The 18,525-nt window shown below is 38.9% G+C and overlaps 1 protein-coding gene across 7 annotated transcripts; it reads right to left on the reverse strand.

Moving 5' to 3' along the window:
• Nucleotides 1–1,045: 1,045 nt before the first annotated feature.
• On the reverse strand, nucleotides 1,046–16,612 carry ACADM (acyl-CoA dehydrogenase medium chain). 7 transcript variants are annotated; one of them, XM_072866864.1, is made up of 13 exons: nucleotides 16,541–16,612; nucleotides 14,347–14,540; nucleotides 12,722–12,821; nucleotides 11,829–11,926; nucleotides 11,649–11,718; nucleotides 9,189–9,289; nucleotides 9,022–9,102; nucleotides 8,046–8,176; nucleotides 6,737–6,845; nucleotides 5,735–5,875; nucleotides 5,560–5,655; nucleotides 4,610–4,858; nucleotides 1,046–1,476 (listed from the first exon to the last, which is right to left on the reverse strand). In XM_072866864.1, the coding sequence occupies exons 2-13, from the start codon at nucleotides 14,524–14,526 to the stop codon at nucleotides 1,405–1,407; spliced, it is 1,428 nt and encodes a 475-aa protein (XP_072722965.1). In that variant the 5' UTR covers nucleotides 14,527–14,540; nucleotides 16,541–16,612; the 3' UTR covers nucleotides 1,046–1,404. The 7 variants fall into 7 exon arrangements, with proteins under 7 accessions (XP_072722965.1, XP_072722970.1, XP_072722966.1 ...); XM_072866869.1 differs by lacking the exon at nucleotides 16,541–16,612 and adding an exon at nucleotides 16,100–16,335; XM_072866865.1 differs by lacking the exon at nucleotides 14,347–14,540 and having other exon boundaries at nucleotides 1,047–1,476; nucleotides 16,541–16,602.
• Between the last annotated feature and the right edge of the window lie 1,913 nt (nucleotides 16,613–18,525).

Here is an 18,525-nt window from a genome sequence, read left to right on the forward strand (position 1 = left end):
AATGAATTCACAGAATTGTTGAGGTTTGAAAGGACCTCTTGAGATCATCGAGTGCAACCCACCTGCCCAAGCAGGGTCAGCTAGAGCAGGTTGTCCAGGACCGTGTCTAGTTGAGTTTTGAATATCTCCACAGATGGAGACTCCACAACCAGTGTACGACACCCCTCACAATAAAAAAAAGTGTTCTCTAGTGTTCCAGTGCAATTTCATGTGTTTTCATTTGTGCCCATTGCCTCTTGCCCTGTCAGTGGGCAGTACTGAGAGGCTGGCTCCCTCCTCTTCATTACATCCCATCAGGTATTTACGCACATACATAAGATTATCCCTGAGCCTTCTCTTGTCCAGGCTAAAGAGTCCCAGCCTCTCCTCACATGACAGATGCTTAATTATCTTTGTGGCCCTGTGCTGGACTCCCTCCAGTTAAGTCCGTACCTTTCTTGCACTGGGGAGCCTACAACTGGATGCAGTACTGCAGGTATGGCCTCACCAGTGCTGAGGAAATTGTTCAAGAAGTCTAGGGAATGTCATTCTGCCAGCAATGCCAACAAGGGTCTACTCAAGGTTAAAAAAAAAAAAAAAAAAAATCTTGCAACAATTCCTTCTTCTCAGCTGCTCTTGCTGCACACATAAGTATATACACTGATGGAAAGGAATAATAGGTTTAAATATACTGGATTTGAAATAAACACGATCTCATAAGTCATTCTTAAGGAAAAGCTACACTTTCACTTGAAGTGAATCATCCTAAATGAACATTTACTTGCTCAAGTGAGTGTAACAGTGCAAAAGGCCACATTCTCTCAAGCCAATATTGTTAACTAGTGGAAAGTATCTACATCCTCAGAACAGACACACAGGCAGACAATAGCAATGCAGGCCTTCATACTGCCGAACGGGAAAGGCTATTCAGCTGCTGGGGGCAGTACTGTAGTAGGAACTGGAGTACAGCTATTAACGTATTGCAGACACTGGACAACTTACCCAAAATACAATTTAAGTGATGTGACAAGCAAAATGAATAAAAACTAACCACACTTCTCTTAAAAAAATTTATTAGAATGCAGCAATGACTGTCAGAAATAACATTCTGATCATCTAATTTTATAGTGAGAAAACATTGCGTTGTAAGGTTCTCATTTCTTGCCCATTTTGTATTTGAACAACCAATCACTCTGGCATTCAGAATGTTTAGAAAACACCAGCTTTTTTAGTCAGGAATGAAGTGAGGGACTGGCCAGGGAGAACAGAATTAGTCCTTAATAATGTAAAGAAGAAAAATATTTTGAAGGAAAGGTGTTTTTTTTTTCTCCGTGCCTTTTTGATTCTATTGAGAAATGGACTAAAATCCTCTTCCATGAGAACACAGAACACTACAGCAGCACCAGACACACTGTATACATTTCTTTAAGCCTTAAATTTGCCAACATGTTCACGAGCTATGATCATCCTTTGAATCTGAGCAGTTCCCTCATAAATCTGAAAAGAAAAATTGCAATAAAGTTAGCTGATGATTTTTTAAAAGGTTTTAACAGATCTACACTTTTAAACCTTCACAACACTAATCCAGTGTGGATGAGGATGTGCAGAAAGACAGAGAAAACAGAAAATTCCAGTGTGGCACTGTAACTACAGTGGGCTAAATGGAATAAATCACATACAGGATATTGAGAGACAGTCTTGTTCTCTCAGGTGCTCTTATCTAAACTCAGTAAGGTTCTCATGAAAATAAACAGACACGGTGGGTGAAGAAGGACGAGGAAAATTTCTTGTCTGAGGAAGAAAATACATAATTTAGGTTTTACAAAGTAGGATTTAAAACAATAGGTGGAGAGGAGGAGGTGACTTGTGCTGAAAGTGTTGTATTTTCTTTGACTAGCCTTTCAAGGTCATACCAAATATTCTCTTTGATCCATTTATTTCCATTGCTTCTTGTTAACTAGTACTGTCTCCTGTACAGTTTTGTTTGGTTTTTTGTTTTGTTTTTTTAATAATGTATTCTTGCATTTTCTTCTACAAACAGTCTGCATCATCCCTCTGTTCCATTTGTTTGCTGGCAGCAAAGTCAAAGATAGACAACAAAGCATATATGAAGCTCTAATGCCGAAGGAGGCCATATGCTCTGCAGGTATACTGCAGTGTAACATGAGGGCTGAAGCAACGTAGTTTAGGGGTTTTAAGTGTTTCAGCTCCCAGTTCTGCCAGAACTTGCTTTGGCAAATTGCTCAAATTCATACGAAGTCACTTTCTCATTCACTTATAGGAATAATCTTCCCAAGAACCTCACAAAGCTTTTTGAAAATAAAGATGCTATAACCTGCGTTCACATTAGTTTTTTTGGTTCAGAAGAAACTGTTTATTCCCAAAGTGAATTATCTGACTGCTGCTGCTTACCCCATGTTGATCCAGTTGACAGAGCAGATTGTGTTTTGTGAATACTACGTGCCTTCAGGAGCAAACTGAAATGGAAGCTCTGCTTTCCCTATATACCAAATACCCACCAGTCCCTAATGAAGACATAATGGTCCAAGCCTACAACTGGACCCTTACAATTACATGCATATCGGGGACATACAGCCCAAGGGACCAAGCAGGCTTGCCATGAACTCAGCCTTCCCAAACTGCTTATAGTGTAGTTGTAGGGGCCTCAGCAGCTATTCCTGCCATCTGCTCCTATTGCACTAAATTACTTGCTGATGAAGACAGCCATGGAACTCGAGTGTAAAGACATCAAAACTTACAATCTTCTTAAGTAATTACAAGAAAGGTGTTGGTTTATAAGCTGATGGAAATAGTTTCAAGAATCATTGGCAATTAAAGAAGGGAACTTTTCCAAATTTGAGGAAGGAAACTGTAAGAGTTTCTACCAGAGTAGCCTAGATTTGTAGCCAGACAAACCTAGAGCAGAGTAAGGACATGTGAAAATGTTACCAGTAAACACAGTATTAGAATTGTGTGATACTGAAAAAGATCAAGTATATGGAAGAAAAGTTGGAAAACAAAGTTTTTGTACATGAAACATATGGCCAAAACCATCTGGAATTGGGCAGCAATACAGTAAAGCACAGTGAAGTGCAAGGTATAATCAAGAGACATGGACAAAATAATTGTAAAGACAAAAGCCTTTCCTGAATTCTTTTGGGGATGAAGTGGAACAGAAAAACACCAAAAATGTAATACTAAATCTGATTAATCTGAACAATCTAAAAAAGTCTACTTAGCCATGCATTTGTTATAGATCAGTGTAATGGAAAATCTAAATAACTGGGATCCTGTAAAATCAATCTCAGCTTTCAAATAAAGTTCTAACCTTCACACAATCTTTCTCTACAAAAGCATGCAACCTGACAGGAAAAAAGCCCAATCATAATAAAGCTGCATTAATCATTCATTTCCTCACTCACAGGAGTGCAATTAGTTCTAAGAACCTTTACATTCCAAAATAGTGGTGAGAAAAATAAATTCTTGGCTAGTGAGAATAATACTTTTCATTTTCAAGTCAGCTGTAAGAGAAATATTAACTACCTAGAATCTTAAGAATGACAGCTGTTATAGCTAGCTAACATTACAGGTCATGGTCCACATGCATTTCTTGATATCATCTATTTTGATATGTTTTACCTAGTCACTATTAATGTCATAAAGAGATGAAAAGATAAAGATTACTAGTTTTGCTGAACACAATTAAAATATTCTCGGTGAATAAAAAACTGTAGCATAGTATATGCTAATAGAAGAATTATGACATGACATGGAATAATTTCTTGGCAGTAACACTGCAGGAAAAAAAAAGTGGGATTACAGGTGACTAAGGGCTAAACGTGAGTAAATATGAGCAGGTTTTGTTGTTAAAAAAAAAAAAAAAAAAGGCTAATCGCTCCAGGTTGTGTTACACTTCTGTTAATACGACACATGCCAGATAATCATTCCATGATACTCAATACTGGTGATATCTCAACCATAGTATTCTACCCAGCTTATGATACCAAAGTTTCAAACAGAAGGTTTAGAGCACAGCAACAAACGATGAAGAGGCTGGAAACAGAAAGAAAGAAAAAAAAAAAAACCACAACCAACCAAACAACCCCACAACTTATGAGGAAAAAGGTGAAGAAGCTGCTTTAGTGTTCAGGCTGAGAGGAAAGCTAAACTATAGGCAGGCACCAGTCTAGGATACATATGGAAGGTCAGAGGATTTCCATCACTGAAAGTTTTCAAGAACAGCATTATACATAAACCATCTCTACTTACAGAATACCAAAGCAAGCATCGGTATTTTGATCATTTTTTTCTACAGTGTTTTTTTCTAAGAGATCAAAAGCTTCAAAATTAAGAGTCCAAGAATTTCAGAGAGTTACCACACTGGGGGGGGGGAACATAATTTATTTCTCTTATGTGGGTTGAGTTCTTGGTCCAGTGCAATGACTTTTGTATGCAAGAATTTGCCTGATTTGAATGACTCTTTTTTTAAAATCGAAGGATTATTGCTTTCATTCTAAAAAAAATATTTTTTTATGTGTACATCATGATTTGAAATAAGTATATAAGAATTAGTTTATTTTACATAAAATCTATGCATTACTATAAAGATCACATTCTCTCTTTTACTTACCTGGTAGATTTTAGCATCCCTCATTAGTTTTTCTACAGGATATTCAGTATTAAATCCATTTCCTCCAAATATCTGTACTGCATCTGTAGCTACTTGGTTTGCGATGTCACCAGCAAATGCCTTTGCAATGGAAGCATAGTAGGTATTCCTGCGACCAGCATCAACTTCCCATGCAGCTCTCTGGTAAGCCATCCTAGCGAGTTCCACCTTCATTGCCATTTCAGCAAGCAAGAAAGACACTGCTTGGTGCTATGAATGATGAAATAAACTAGGTTAACATTGCCCGCTTAAAAATCTATGACATCCGAGAAAAAGATAATCTTCTTAATACAGTGATCTCTTCAACAAACTCAGCAAATTGTACTAGAGGAGTTCTACAGAATATGGATCAGGCTCTCATAACTGTATGTTGAATTAGACTTTTAAGTTTTTAATTCTCAAATCCATTTAGTCATAGAGATGAAATACTGAATTATGAAGTTCTTCTTTACTATTTATGAGATTGGTATTTACCTTGCTCTTTATTCATATTTCTTTAAAACTGGTAAGCGGTGTGATTGGCAATGTATTCTATTCATATTAATACTGTGCATCTTGTTTCACATACTTCAGGTTTTTTCCTTTCATGACAATCCATGTTTATGAGCACTGAAGAACTTAATTATGTCCTGATAGTACAGAAGTTTCAGGTTTTTTGGGCAGAGTTTTCTTTCTGCTTTTACTATTATCATTGATAAATTATAGAAAAATTCTTGAAGTTACCACATAGCTAAGTTTGCTTAAATGGTGCTGACCTATATACTTGGAAACCCAAAAATGGCAGACATATAATATAAAAATTAAGGAATCAAAGAAATCAAGGAATCACCTTGAAAAATCAGTAGTAGTACATCTGGTGTGAAAACATAGCTTTTATTTATATTCTCCCTAACCCCCACCCCCCCACTTACTTCAACAATTGCTTTCCCAAAGGTTTTTCTCTCCAAAGCGTATCTAGTAGCTTCATCAAGTGCTCTTTTTGCTAATCCAACAGCACCAGCGGCTACCTGAATTGAATACAGCACAGAATAAAAAAAATCAGAAAATCCTACTATATCTTATAAATAAGTTATTTCTGATACTTACAGGGGGTCTGGTCTTATCAAAAGCTCCCATTGCGATTTTAAATCCAGCTCCCTCAGCTATTAATACATTTTCTTTTGGGACTCTCACATCTTCAAAGACAATACCTCTTGTATCTGAGCAACGTTGACCCATATTCATTTCCTGAAAAGGGAAATTTACAGAGGTGCCACTGAATTGGATTATTCGAAGGTACAATATGTTTTCATTCTTTAGTTTACTCAAAGCATAAAGTATGCTTTTTTCCCCAAAACACTTCATCTAAAAATTACCATATACACGACAAATACTAGTTTTGCACTTGCAGACCAGCATGCCCTTAATTTGTTTAAGCTGGGCAGTTTACTTTCCCTTATATGAAATCAGTTCTGTAGCTGTAATCAGTCTTGTTGTCTTTCTCTAGTTCAACCATATCCTTTGAGATGGGAGTGGAAAAAGTAAAGAATCTAATATGCAAGCAGTACAGGTGTACTACAAGTAAATAAATAAATGAGCTTTTCAAGTTTTCGGATTCCTTTCCTAATGTTCAACATCCAGTTTTGGCTACTACTAAAAACAGTACCTTTTTTTTTTTTTAAAGAGAGAACTAGCACCAGTGTCTCCAAGGCCTCTTCCTCGACCAGCAGTAGCCAAAATTAAAGCTCACTGTGTGCATATTTATGGATAAAATTGTCCAACTTGCTTCTTATCCTTTCAAGGCATACTACTTCTCATTTATTGGCACTGGTCAATAAAATAGTTCTCAAATATTCTTTTGCAGCTGTTCAAAGTCATCTTACTTTAGGCCATTCTAAATAATTGGTTACCTGAATTAATAGAATTATAATTAAGTATGTCTTATGAATAGTTTCTGTTTGTTGTGAAAATGAAAAGATCATTGTACATGAGCATACGAAAATGTTCAGTTGCGTAACAATCTTTTTTCTTTAATGGTAATTTGTTGCATTATTGGTTCAGAATTGAACAATAATTCCTGGCTTGTCAAATATGAGATACAGTCTTCACCTTTCTTCCAATTTGGATTCCAGGGCTATCTGCTTCCACAATGAATCCAGTAAAGGCTTTGCTTGCAGGAGCTTTTGGATCTGGATCAGTACGAGCTAGCAAAAAATACCTAGTGTAAAACAAAGAAGGGGGTTGCAGTTGATCCTCACAGTTAACAACTTTTTTAGCTAACATCTTAGATCTTTTAATGTACATTTCTACCACATAATAAATTCTATCTGTAAGTTAACAACCCTTTTTTCTCACCCCTCCCAAAAATAAACTGAAAGGGAGCAAGAGAGATGAAGTTTCAAAGATTCAAGATTTTATAACATTTAATAAAATTACTTCAGGTCAACATGCAAAGGTTCTCCACCTTTTCCATGTAGTGCAAGTCTTTATAATATTATCGGCTTCATGAATAGTACAAAAGAAACCTATTCACAGCACAAACATAAAAATTAATGCTTAGGAAATACATTCTTGCATGCAAAATGTTATGTTATCACCTGATTTCAAAGATCTTAATTTTATTTTTCTAAGTGTAAGTTGTAAATAAGTGTTTCTCTTAGAAATTAAACAGTTGTAAATCACATCTATGGTATTCAGTAATGTCAAAAGATATCTGGTAGATTGTCTTTGATGGACCTGCCTTGATCAAGGAAATAAATAACTAGACAATTCAGCTTTTGGATAAATGTGTAAAGATCTTCCACTTTAATTAAGGAGAATTTGTGTGTTGCGAATCAGTGTGAGACATGATGAAAGAGGTTTATATTCTAAAGCACGCTCCATAGACAGCACGGCAATATCTGGATTCTTTGACAGCTGGAAAATGTCTTCCCTTTAGAAAATAAAATGTAACACCACAATCCCAGAGAGTTTCTAGCTTCGCTAGAAGTGAGAGGCGTTTCTAGCAGAATCAAAAGCAACTGGTCTCAGTCACCACAACTACAAAGCAAGGTAGCTAGTAATACGAGCCTCTTGCGTACTTCGCAAGTTAAATGATACTGTTGCTCTCCTGCCCTGAAGAAAAAGCAGAATTAATTTTGTTTGATAGCAGCAAGATTCAAGAGGCCTTCTTGAGTGAGGAGTTGTCATGTCATCGCTCATTTTCCTTTTTAGGCTTTGCACAGATGGCATTCTTGTATCCTATCCTGATAAACTGGTCAGAGATTAAAGTGTAGTGTGTTGAAACACAATGAACATTCCAATTTATAACAGATCTTTAAAGAATTTAACTTTGGGGGCGGGGGGAAGCCACTACGTAACATAACAGTAGAAAATATATAATAACAGAAAATATAACATGACTTAACAGTTAACACACCAGTTTGCTTTCCCACCGTTCGTGATCCACATCTTCTGACCGTTAATAACATATTCATCTCCTTTCTTCTCAGCCTTTGTTTTTATACCAGCCACATCAGAGCCTGCTCCAGGCTCTGTTACACAGTAAGCCTAAAAGAAAATAAAATGCAAAATCTTGAGGAATAAAAGTTCTATTTTTAGGCAACCATAAATTATTGCAGGCTACGTGCATCAAACTGATCTGTAAAAGGTTTACGTGAACTGCAAAACATTAAATAAAAAAAAAAAACACCAAACCAAACAACAACCCAAAAAAACCCATAACAGCTGTCTGAGCAAGAATCCAAACATATATGGGTTAATTTTCTTTATAAACCCATAATAATGCATAAAATTGTCTTTTAATCAAACAGAACCATTCTGTAGCTCTTAAGTCATTACTTCCTCAGGCTTCACAAACTCTGATGTGAAAGCTGAGGATCTTTGAAATCTGAAAATAACATTTTATGTTTACTGCGTCCTTCATTTTATGAGGCTTAGTTGTTTGGATTTTAATGCATTGCACATGAATCTTTACTTCTTTCTATGTAACAAGTACTGCTTATACAATATTCAAGATCACAAATAGAGTTTAATTCCCATTCAAGTTGAGTTTCTCCTTATACAAACCTCGTATTTTTCTTAAAACGCCTACACCCTCTCTTGAAAGGGAAATAAAAGGTATTCATTTTTGGAAAGCGACTTAGGATGGGGACAATTTTCCAAGTAATGTCTTCTATTTGCTTACTGAATGTATCTCATTAGCTATTCCCTGACTTTCAGAAAATGTTTATCTACAAACCAAAATGGGCCAAGTTGTGAGTACATGTCGGTGTTTTCTGGAAAAAGAAAAAAAGAAGCAGGAGGGAAAAAAGGAGAAAGACACCAAAAAAGACATGGTGTAATACTGATTAATATGGTTTAGGAACATTCTACAGTGTAGCAGTTATACTTACACACATCATTGGTTCCTCTGTCATTCTTCCCAAGTATTTTTTCTGCTGCTGCTCGTTTCCTGCAATGATTACTGGCATTTGCTGAAAGAAAACATTTAGACCATTAATCCATCTTTTTAAAGTGCACAGATTCTAGTTTAAGGAACGTACGAAAACACAGAACTTACCCCTAGGGAATTTGCTTCAATGGCAGTTTGAACCCCTGTACATCCATAAGCTAACTCTTCTGTAATAAGGCATGCTTCAAAACTGCCAAGACCAAGACCACCTACAGTTGAAATATTTCATTGACTAAAATGGGGTTCAATTGTAACAAATTAGTGATTTACACAAATTAATTAACAAAAACATATTCCCCCACATACATTTGATCGTGTACCATGTTTGATTAGACATTCTCATGCAAGCTTTTTAAATCAAGTTTTGTCAGAACTTTGTCAGTAACAGGTTATTTGAAAATTACACATCACAGTTCCAGGGTTATTGTGTGATTAATGTGGGACAAGTTGCACAGAGTGGCAAGAATGTACCACTTGAATTTTTTGACTACTTTACATTTGAGAATTAAGAGTTCTTAGGAAGCAGAGAAAGGTCTCCTGAGCTACCACAGCACTTGGGGGGGGGAGAAAGTATCCATATTAGCCAGACAACCAACTCAGTAACCTGTCTCTGACAGTAGCCAACACTTTGGGAAGTACATACAAATACAGTAACAATACAACTATACTTCCTCAAAAATACTTTCCCGAGCCTTCAGGTGACTTCCTCAGCCGCAGAGATACCTCTCTTTGGTATCTTTGTTATGCTAACCCTTGACAGACATTTCTTACGTGAATTTGCCCAGTCTCTTTTTGAATCCGTGTAAAATTTTAACATCAATATCATCCAGGGGCAATAAGTTTCACAAATTAACTACACACTGCATGTGGAACCATCTCCTTTCATTTATTTTGAACCTGCCATCCGCTGACTTAATCTGATGCCTTCTAGTTATATTGAAAGGGACAGTGAACTATCAATCCCTTTTCACACTCTCCATGACACAGACATTTTAGTCATTTCTCATACAGAAGCTACCTCTCACACAGAAGATACATCTTTTATAATCTCTGTCATCCTTTTAGGAACCTTTTCCATTTCCACAATACTCTTTTGAGACAGAAGGATCTGACTACATAATGAATTAGAGGCAAGTGCAATTCGGATTTAGGCAGCAGCATAATTACGTCTTCTGCTTTTTTCCCTGAAATGTCCCTTCTGACCTTAAATTTTATGGTTTTGACCACTTCTGAGCATTATGCTGACGTTCACAGAACTATATATTATAAACCCAAAAACCTCTTTTTTGAGAGGCAGTAACTAGTTCAGAAGATACCGTTTCTCTGTGAAGTTCGGATTGCTTCTTTCCCTTCACGTGTATCACACTTCCTTTTTTGAATTGCGTTTGCCATTTTAACAGTCACTCAGTGTCATGACCTTCTCCTGCAGCTCTTTGCACCAGCTTCATCTTTTCTACACTGAATAACTTAGTATTACCAGGAAACTCTCTCACCTCAGTATTGACCTCCTTTTCCAGTTTATTTATAGATATTCCAAATAGCACAAGACCCAGCAAGGCTATGCTGCTAATTTTTCCACTATGAAACCTGATTATTTTTAAAAGTCATTTTGGAAGTTCAAGCATTCTGCATCAACCAGGCATCCCTTCTTCACACACTTATTCCCTACTTCAGAGAACCCCAATTATTTTATGAGGTGTGACTTCCTTTCACAAAAACCCTTCTCTAGCATATCATGTTTTTCTGTGCCCACTATTTCTGTACTTCATCTTACTTGCTCTTAATTTACATGGCGTATCAGGCTTACTAGTATGTATTTTCTCACTTCTCCCTTGGAGACCTTTTAAAGCAATGGTGTCCAATTTGCCACTTGTAATTTTTCATTTAATAACCAAGTGATTATACACTGCAGTAGTCCAGCTATTTCAGCCTTTAGTTTCTCTAGAATTTGTGGATGAATAAATCTGGTCCTCACAATACCTCCTTTCGTCTCTTTGTTCTTTAACCTCGTTTATTAAATTTTCAATACAAGACATACCCTCTGATTAGTCTTCCAAAAAAAGGGTCTGCTATGGACACTTCCCTAACTTCTTTTTCAGGTAATATAAATGCAAAAAATAAAGTAATTTAACATTTTTTTTCTACGGTTACTCATATACCTAAACACTGCCAAAGCACTGCTGTACTATAGCTAATCTAAACTGAAAAACTGTCCTTCTGGAATAAACGCTTAAATTGCTCCAGCCTGTGTCAGAGACTAGAACAAAATATGACCTTCTAATTTCTCTGCCTAATCAGCTGACACAGTGCACCAGGGGAATATAAGGCAGTTGTAATCACAGTAGGAAAGTCTGGTCATAAATTACTAAACCATAATCTGTCTAATTTGTCTCCTGATTACATCCACACCTAGTGACACTTGTATGTGTCAACCTGCCTACTGATTAAATTTAGATTATTCAAGTATGCAACTGTTTATTTTATACAGAATCCATAATTACACATATAAATCTCATCTAATGCCTTTTTTTTGTTTCATTTTACAGACTAAAAAGAATGTTTACTTACCACAGCTCTCTGGTATGTGTGAATTCATAAGACCAAGTTCCCAAGCTCGTTTTATAAGTGGAAGAGGATACTGAAATAGACAGGGAAAAATCACCTTCTGATTCATCACAATCAACATTTAAAATTTTATGCAGGTTAAGATAAAAGTCTATTTTTTCCCTTACACTATGGTAGATTTACCTCTCCAGTTTTGTCATATTGTGCAGCAACAGGAATAATTTCCTCCACAGCAAATTTACGAGCAGTAGCTTGAAACTCTTTCTGTTCATCAGTAAGTTCTATTAAAAAAAAAAAAAAAAAAAGGTCACAAATTCTCTACTATCTTTAATTTTGTCATTTGTTAGACTATGAGAAAAGGGAAATCAAGAGTGTCCTTCCAGGGCAACCCAAACCACCACTTCCTGGGCCTCTCCAGGAAGCAAAAAAGCTCAGCTTTCTCCTCCTCCTGGGAAAACACCTCCACTGTTCTCTCATCAACACCTACAATGCACTTACTTACTTCTGACAAAATTATCCACAAAATATTAAAAAAGGCGTAGAGGGGACTGTGTAACATAAAATGTATTAAACGTATAAAAAGAAACAAGAAGAATGCTGTGCTAATTAAATGGTAGAAGAGAAAGAGGCAGATGTCGTCCGAAGATCCTGGCTATTCAGTTTCAAACATCTAGCTGCTGACCCACTAAATTTGCTTTATTTGCAAGATGAGGATGAGTTTCTTTATAACATTTCCTTAAAACCAAGTTCAACTATGACTACATTTAGTTACTTTAACAGCAATGTGAGATAATTATTCAAAGCTAAGACACTTTGGCAATAAAAAAAAAGCTTAAGATAGACATGAGTTAAAAAAAGAAGAAAATCTTATAAACACTACACACATACCTGACTTGCCCGAGCTGAGGAAGAAAGTAATATTGGTTTTCAAACTTTTTTTTAATAAGAAGATAAATCTATTTAGAATAAACACCTTCATTTTAAATTCATGTTGAACTGCAATATGGAATTTTTTTTTTTAAACTCTGAAATTTGCCCTTAATTGCTATATTTCTTTCAAAAACTGTAATACTTACCAAAGCTAAAGCCAGCTCCAGGTTTGCCTATATGTAAGTTTTGAGCAGGCTTACTAGAATGCGACCTCCATCCATGCCCTGCAATGGTTTGAAGCATTTGCTAAAGAGAAAAAGAACATGAGGTGTAAGATCTCTACAGCTCAAGTCTCCTAAAGCCAATAGCCTGACTGCAGCACAACTTTAAATGTAGAATCCCTCTTTAGAAACAATATCACATCAAGTATAATACAATCACTACAGCGATAAAAGAATTCTTGGCTGCCTTACATTTTGTTCCTGTGGCAAGCAGCGCTCACATGAACTGACAGCTATACCAGGAATCCCAGGCTTTAACAGCACGGAGCATGAGTGAACCGCCATATCCACTTTTAAGTATTGCGCAATTGAGTATTTTAAAATAATTAGGCATAATTAAAATTTATGTTCACAGAGACATAGCAATATATATTTCTTTCATTTATACGCACACACCCCAAACCTGACTTTCTTGCCCGCTAGTGAATATTCTGTCTATCCAATGTCTACGTACAGGCAGATTTAGCAACACTTTAAAAACAGTCTACCTATTAACCAATACCTATCAAAATATTTTGATAATGTCCCAGACTCACGTCTGCTTTCTTTTAATAAGCTGCTGCCGTGGACACTTAGTAATTATTATTATTACACTCCAAATAGGATAGAACTCAGCAGACTATCTGAAGTTTATTTTTCTTCCTAATACTTATCACAAATTTATTCTTTTTCATTGTAAGTGCTTTCTTTGCTTTTTTAGGTGTAGTGCCCACAAATATTATTGTTGCAGCTATTTTCAGAATGCCTTAATACTGTGCAAAAACATGTCTGAATTCGATTTTAAAAGGTTGTTTTACTCTCTTTCATCCTTCAATAGTTATGAATCTCTGAAATGTTTGGAAAAAAAGTGAAATATATTTAATTGGGTAAATTTCTAGAAAGACCCAAATCAATACTGTGAGAAAACAAATTAGCCTAAACACTAAGAAAAGGCTTGTTCTTGATTTTCTTATGTGAAAATGTAGAAAGAAAAAAGAAAAGCGTGATCAGACCAGTCACTTATTTTGTAACGTTAAAAAAACTGAATTAATCATAATAGTGCAAAAATATCACAGAAATTTTACTGGAAACTCTAAAAGACAAGGACATTACAGAAAGTTGCACAGCTGGGGAGGCAACAAGTAGCTTCAAAATAAAGTTGCGGTAGATAACTGCTCTTAAAATGCTATGCAGAGATGGTTACAAAGTCACACCACAAGAAGCATGAACACAGGCAATAATAGGTGTCAACACCGTGAAAAAACTATTTCCAGAGGATACTGAAAACATCTATAAAGTTGAAAGGTGAAAAAATGCAGAAAGACCACTGCTAGGCACAGAAGAGGCGGAGGCTGTGACATAATTGAACACTGAACTGTTAAGTCAGTTTATTAATAGCTCAGGATTGCATTTGCCGGTAGGCAATGTACCACTCATTTCAAGTTTTCACAAGCCATAGACATTGCAAAATGGTATCTTGCTAAGTTTTGTGTTACTGCTACCACTGTTATGTAGAAAAACAAAACAAACAAACAATACCAACAAACACCCTGGATATTAGGAAATTTTACTTCACTGAAAGGGTTGTCCAGCACTGGAACAGGCTGCCCCGGGAAGGGGTTGAGTCCCCATCCCTGGAGGTATTGAAAAGCCGTTTGGATGAGGTGCTGAGGGACGTGGTGTAGTGGTGGGCTTGGTAGTGTTAGGTTTACGGTTGGACTCGATGATCTTAAAGGTCTTTTCCAACCCATACGATTCTGTGATTCTGTGATCAAGAAAGACCTAATTTTACCTTATTTTATCTGGAAAAAGACAAGATGAGGTTGAAAGAGAGCCAGATGATTGTAATAATTATTTTCCTTTTTTTTTTTTTTTTTTTTTAAGGAACAGCCCTTGATAAGTCATACATAGCTTTGCCACCAAGAAGTTTTGTCTATGCTAGAAAAAGTACTGAATTCAAACTAATGCTAAAAGTCATACCTTATATGAAAGAAGCTGTCAAATTTATACTAGAGAACTTATGTCTACTGTGGTTTTTGTACCAGAGTAGTATGCAAGGTCAACACTGAAGGTTGCTCTGTAAAAACTCAACATTCCCCTCACAAACAGAAATATGAATGGATACATGGGATTCATACCTGGGAGCTGCATGAGCGATCAAGTGACAAAGGATCATGGTTTGCTACATGTAAGAATCTGGATGACTGTCTGCCTATACCCTGTCAACTTTCCTATTGCTTGACTCAGAGGAACAATTAGATCCAGCGACAAGCTACTGCTAAGTGATGTGCAGATGCAACTCCTACTGCATTGCCTTGCACTACTGCATAAGCTCCACTGCAATCAGAAATACGATCCTTAAAGTGGCAAGACTAACGCTGGAATAATATGCTGTCAGGAAAAGGGTATGACAAGGATACACATGTGAGCAATGCAATCTTTATTACCTTAATGTCAAAAGAACCACAGAACTGTTCGAAAAGCTGCACGTTACAGAAAAAGATAGGACAACAATGAGCTGAAGTCACTAACCTTGATTCTCCCTCGCATAACTCAGGACAAAAAAGGAAAGAGTTAAGAGCAGTTTGTAGCTGGGGTAACACGTCAGGAGGCTGAACTTGAAACACCAATGCCCTATGGTAGGCATTAACTAACAGGCGGCTTCCCTTGCCTAAAGCATTACTTTTGATCTATAGAACACCAACTGGCTTCAGATGGAGACTTCTTCCCTCACTGACACTGTCACAGCAACACTTTGGACACGTGGCCAAGCTGCATCACTTTGGGGCAAAATAACACTGCTGCCAGGAAGCTCTGACGAAGGGCCCTTTGACTAATTCAGACTTGTGAATGACTCTGGAAATGGGGAAGCCAGAAAAAGGCCTGTGTAAATGCTAAACAAGGTACTAACTGAGTTTTGAATAATTTTTACTTTCTAGGTTGAAGCTAGGAGGGTATTGGTGGTTCAATATAGCAGAACGTTAATACTTAAGAAAAACAACTATTATACATCATTAAATACATACATATATTAAAATATATACATACATATTTAAAAACATTAGCATAAGTAGCACAGCGAGGCATGCTTATAGAAATGCATTGTATAAAGTACCCTGAACTATAAGCCCTGATGTTCTGAAGCCGCCTCCACTGTTTGGTTAAGTAGGAAGCAGGAGCTGCCAGACCTACACAGGATTTTTCCAAAGACTTTGCAGCACAGCCCTTGGCACATGAAGAGCCCCAAGGCTGTGCAACGACTGAGCTGAAGAATAACAGACAGCAACACCAGTCAGACCATTAAGACTAAGGCCATAAACTCACGGATAATAACGCGGAGACAGGAAGCACAGAACAGCGAGTGGATTTCAGCCCCGCACGGCCTTGCCCTCTGGCCTTCCAGCTGTCCCGGCCAGGAGCGGGCGGTCACAGCGGCGGGAGCCGGGCTTGCCCCGCGGCAGCCGCCCGCGCTCCGCGGCCCCGCGGCCGCCGCAGCTTCCGGCCCTTCGCCCTGCAGCGCTGCCTCGCCCTGCGGCCCTTCCCCGCCAGCAGAGCGCCTGCCGCCCGCCTAGCCTCCGCTCGCCGGCCGCGCCGCGCCTCGCCCCGTCCGTCCTGTCCCGTCCCGTCCCGTCCCGTCCGTCCCGTCCCGTCCCGTCCCGTCCCTCATGTCTCCCGAGCGCTCGCGTCGCGTCGCGTCGCGTCGCGCCGCGCCGCGCCCTGCCCTGCCGCTGCCGCCGCCCGGCCCGGCCCGGCCCGGCCGCTCACCCGAGTGGCCCTCAAGGCAGCCATCTTGGCGTGGCTACCGGGCGGCCGCGCCGGCTCCCGGCGGGGCGGGGGTGGGGCGGGGCACGGGGGCAGCGGGGGGCGGGGCCGCGCGGGCCGCCCGCCCCGCCGGGCGCCGAGGGGACGGGGGTGGGCCCGGGCCCGGGGCCCGGGGCCCGGCGTGGCCGGCGCCTTCGGCGAAGGCCGCGCTGCTGCTGTGCGGGCAGCCTGGTCCTGCGGCTGTCCGGGCTCAGGCGGAGGTCTGCGGGGGCGTGCGGCGAGGCCGGGGCGAGCGGCCCGCCGCGCTGTGGGGTCGGGCTGGCCAGGCGGGCTCCGGGCGTGGTCGTCGCCCCCCCCGTCCGGCTGAAGGGGGGTTGGGTTATGTCGTTCAGCGCTTGCTGCACCAAAGCGAGGGAAAGCTCGGGGCCGCTCGGGGCAGGCTGCGGTCTTCGGCCCTTCCCCTGCCGGGCAGCCCGCACAGCGGACCGTGCACTGCGGAAAAGGCAGTTTGCCTAAGGCTTAGCCGATTTGCTTTTCGCATAGCGAGCCTCCTGGGCTGTTTCCAACCTCCTGCGTCTTTTCCCTGTTAGCAGAAAAGTCCCTGTGACCTCTTCTAGTGTGTTGTTGCTCCTCAGGGAATCCCAGACTCGTGTTTCGGAAGTGTACCAGGCCCGGGGCCGCGACGGGGACGGGCGTCTGGGCCTTGCTCGACCCCAGCTGTGGGGGCTCTCGCCGGCCACCATGCTCCGCTCTGTGCGCAGCGCACAGCCCGTGCCTGGGCTTGCTCTCTTTCCAAGAACTTCCAGACTCACAGCTACAAAAGAACACAATCTATTGGCATAGCTAGGCTTTTAACATTTGATTTTCGTACAAATGTGAACTTTAGTATCATTCTTAATTTGAGATACCATAGCGATGTGTGCTGTGTTGATAGTTATGTAAAATGTGCTTATAAATGCTCTCAATTCTGGCTGTAGGTTAAAGCAAAAGCATTGATTTTGTGAAGTGTCTGCAGTGCATAAAATACACTCTTGAATATTATTTCTCCAGTGTCATAAAGCAGTGTTATTTAGGGTTTTATTCAAATAACTCTTTCAAGACAAACAGCTACTTCGATTTATCTATGAATGACTTCTTTTGATATGCAATTTTAACAGAATTACCAAAACTTAAAGCACTGTTCTGGAAGCTGGATTTTGGATAACATTTTATTTTGCATAACAATTCAAAGTAAGGTGTCCCAAATATTTTCAGCACCATTATTGCCTGGGTATGTTTCGTTCTTAATTGCTCGTTTTGTTTCTGACAGTTGAGAGTACTGATTTTGTACTTAATAGCAAGGAAACACTTCAATAGGAAGCTAGCCATGTAAGAGTTATTTTTTGGCATATATATCAACTGATTAAAAAGAAGCTGATGGTAATGTTGTATAGGCTTTTTACTGGCATGACTGCAGGTGTTTACTGAATGTAAGCACCTTTGACTTAGTGCTTTTTCACTCCAATATCAGTGGATTTTTTTTCCTGTACTTTAAGAGTAGATGAGTAACAGGCATAAGCATAATTTATAACTTTATGTTACTTAAGTATTTAATTAAGATTTTTGTATGTTCTTCCTGTTCTAAATCTAGTTTCAAGTACACCATACCACTGGATTGTGTGGCCGTAGGGCTTTTAAATATCAGCACTCAAGTCTGCATCTTGTGTTCCATTTTATATAGGGTTCTGTTCCATAGGTCATGTTTCGGAATATGGTGTGGAAGTTTAATTACCGAGCAGTCCATTTTCTATCCATATATTACTTATCTATTATTTGTATGGTTTGTGTAGATATGGTATCTCTGTATTCCATCACAACAGCCCTTGTTGTGATGATATATGAGGAAATATATTAATCTAATTTTAATGTTTTAAAACTTTAATTTTAGATATGCAGCATGGATTTTACTATGCGTATTCTAGCTAGGATTACACATACAACAAAACTGT

The sequence above is a fragment of the Ciconia boyciana genome, chromosome 7, assembly GCF_034638445.1.
Source record: "Ciconia boyciana chromosome 7, ASM3463844v1, whole genome shotgun sequence".
NCBI lineage: Eukaryota > Metazoa > Chordata > Aves > Ciconiiformes > Ciconiidae > Ciconia > Ciconia boyciana.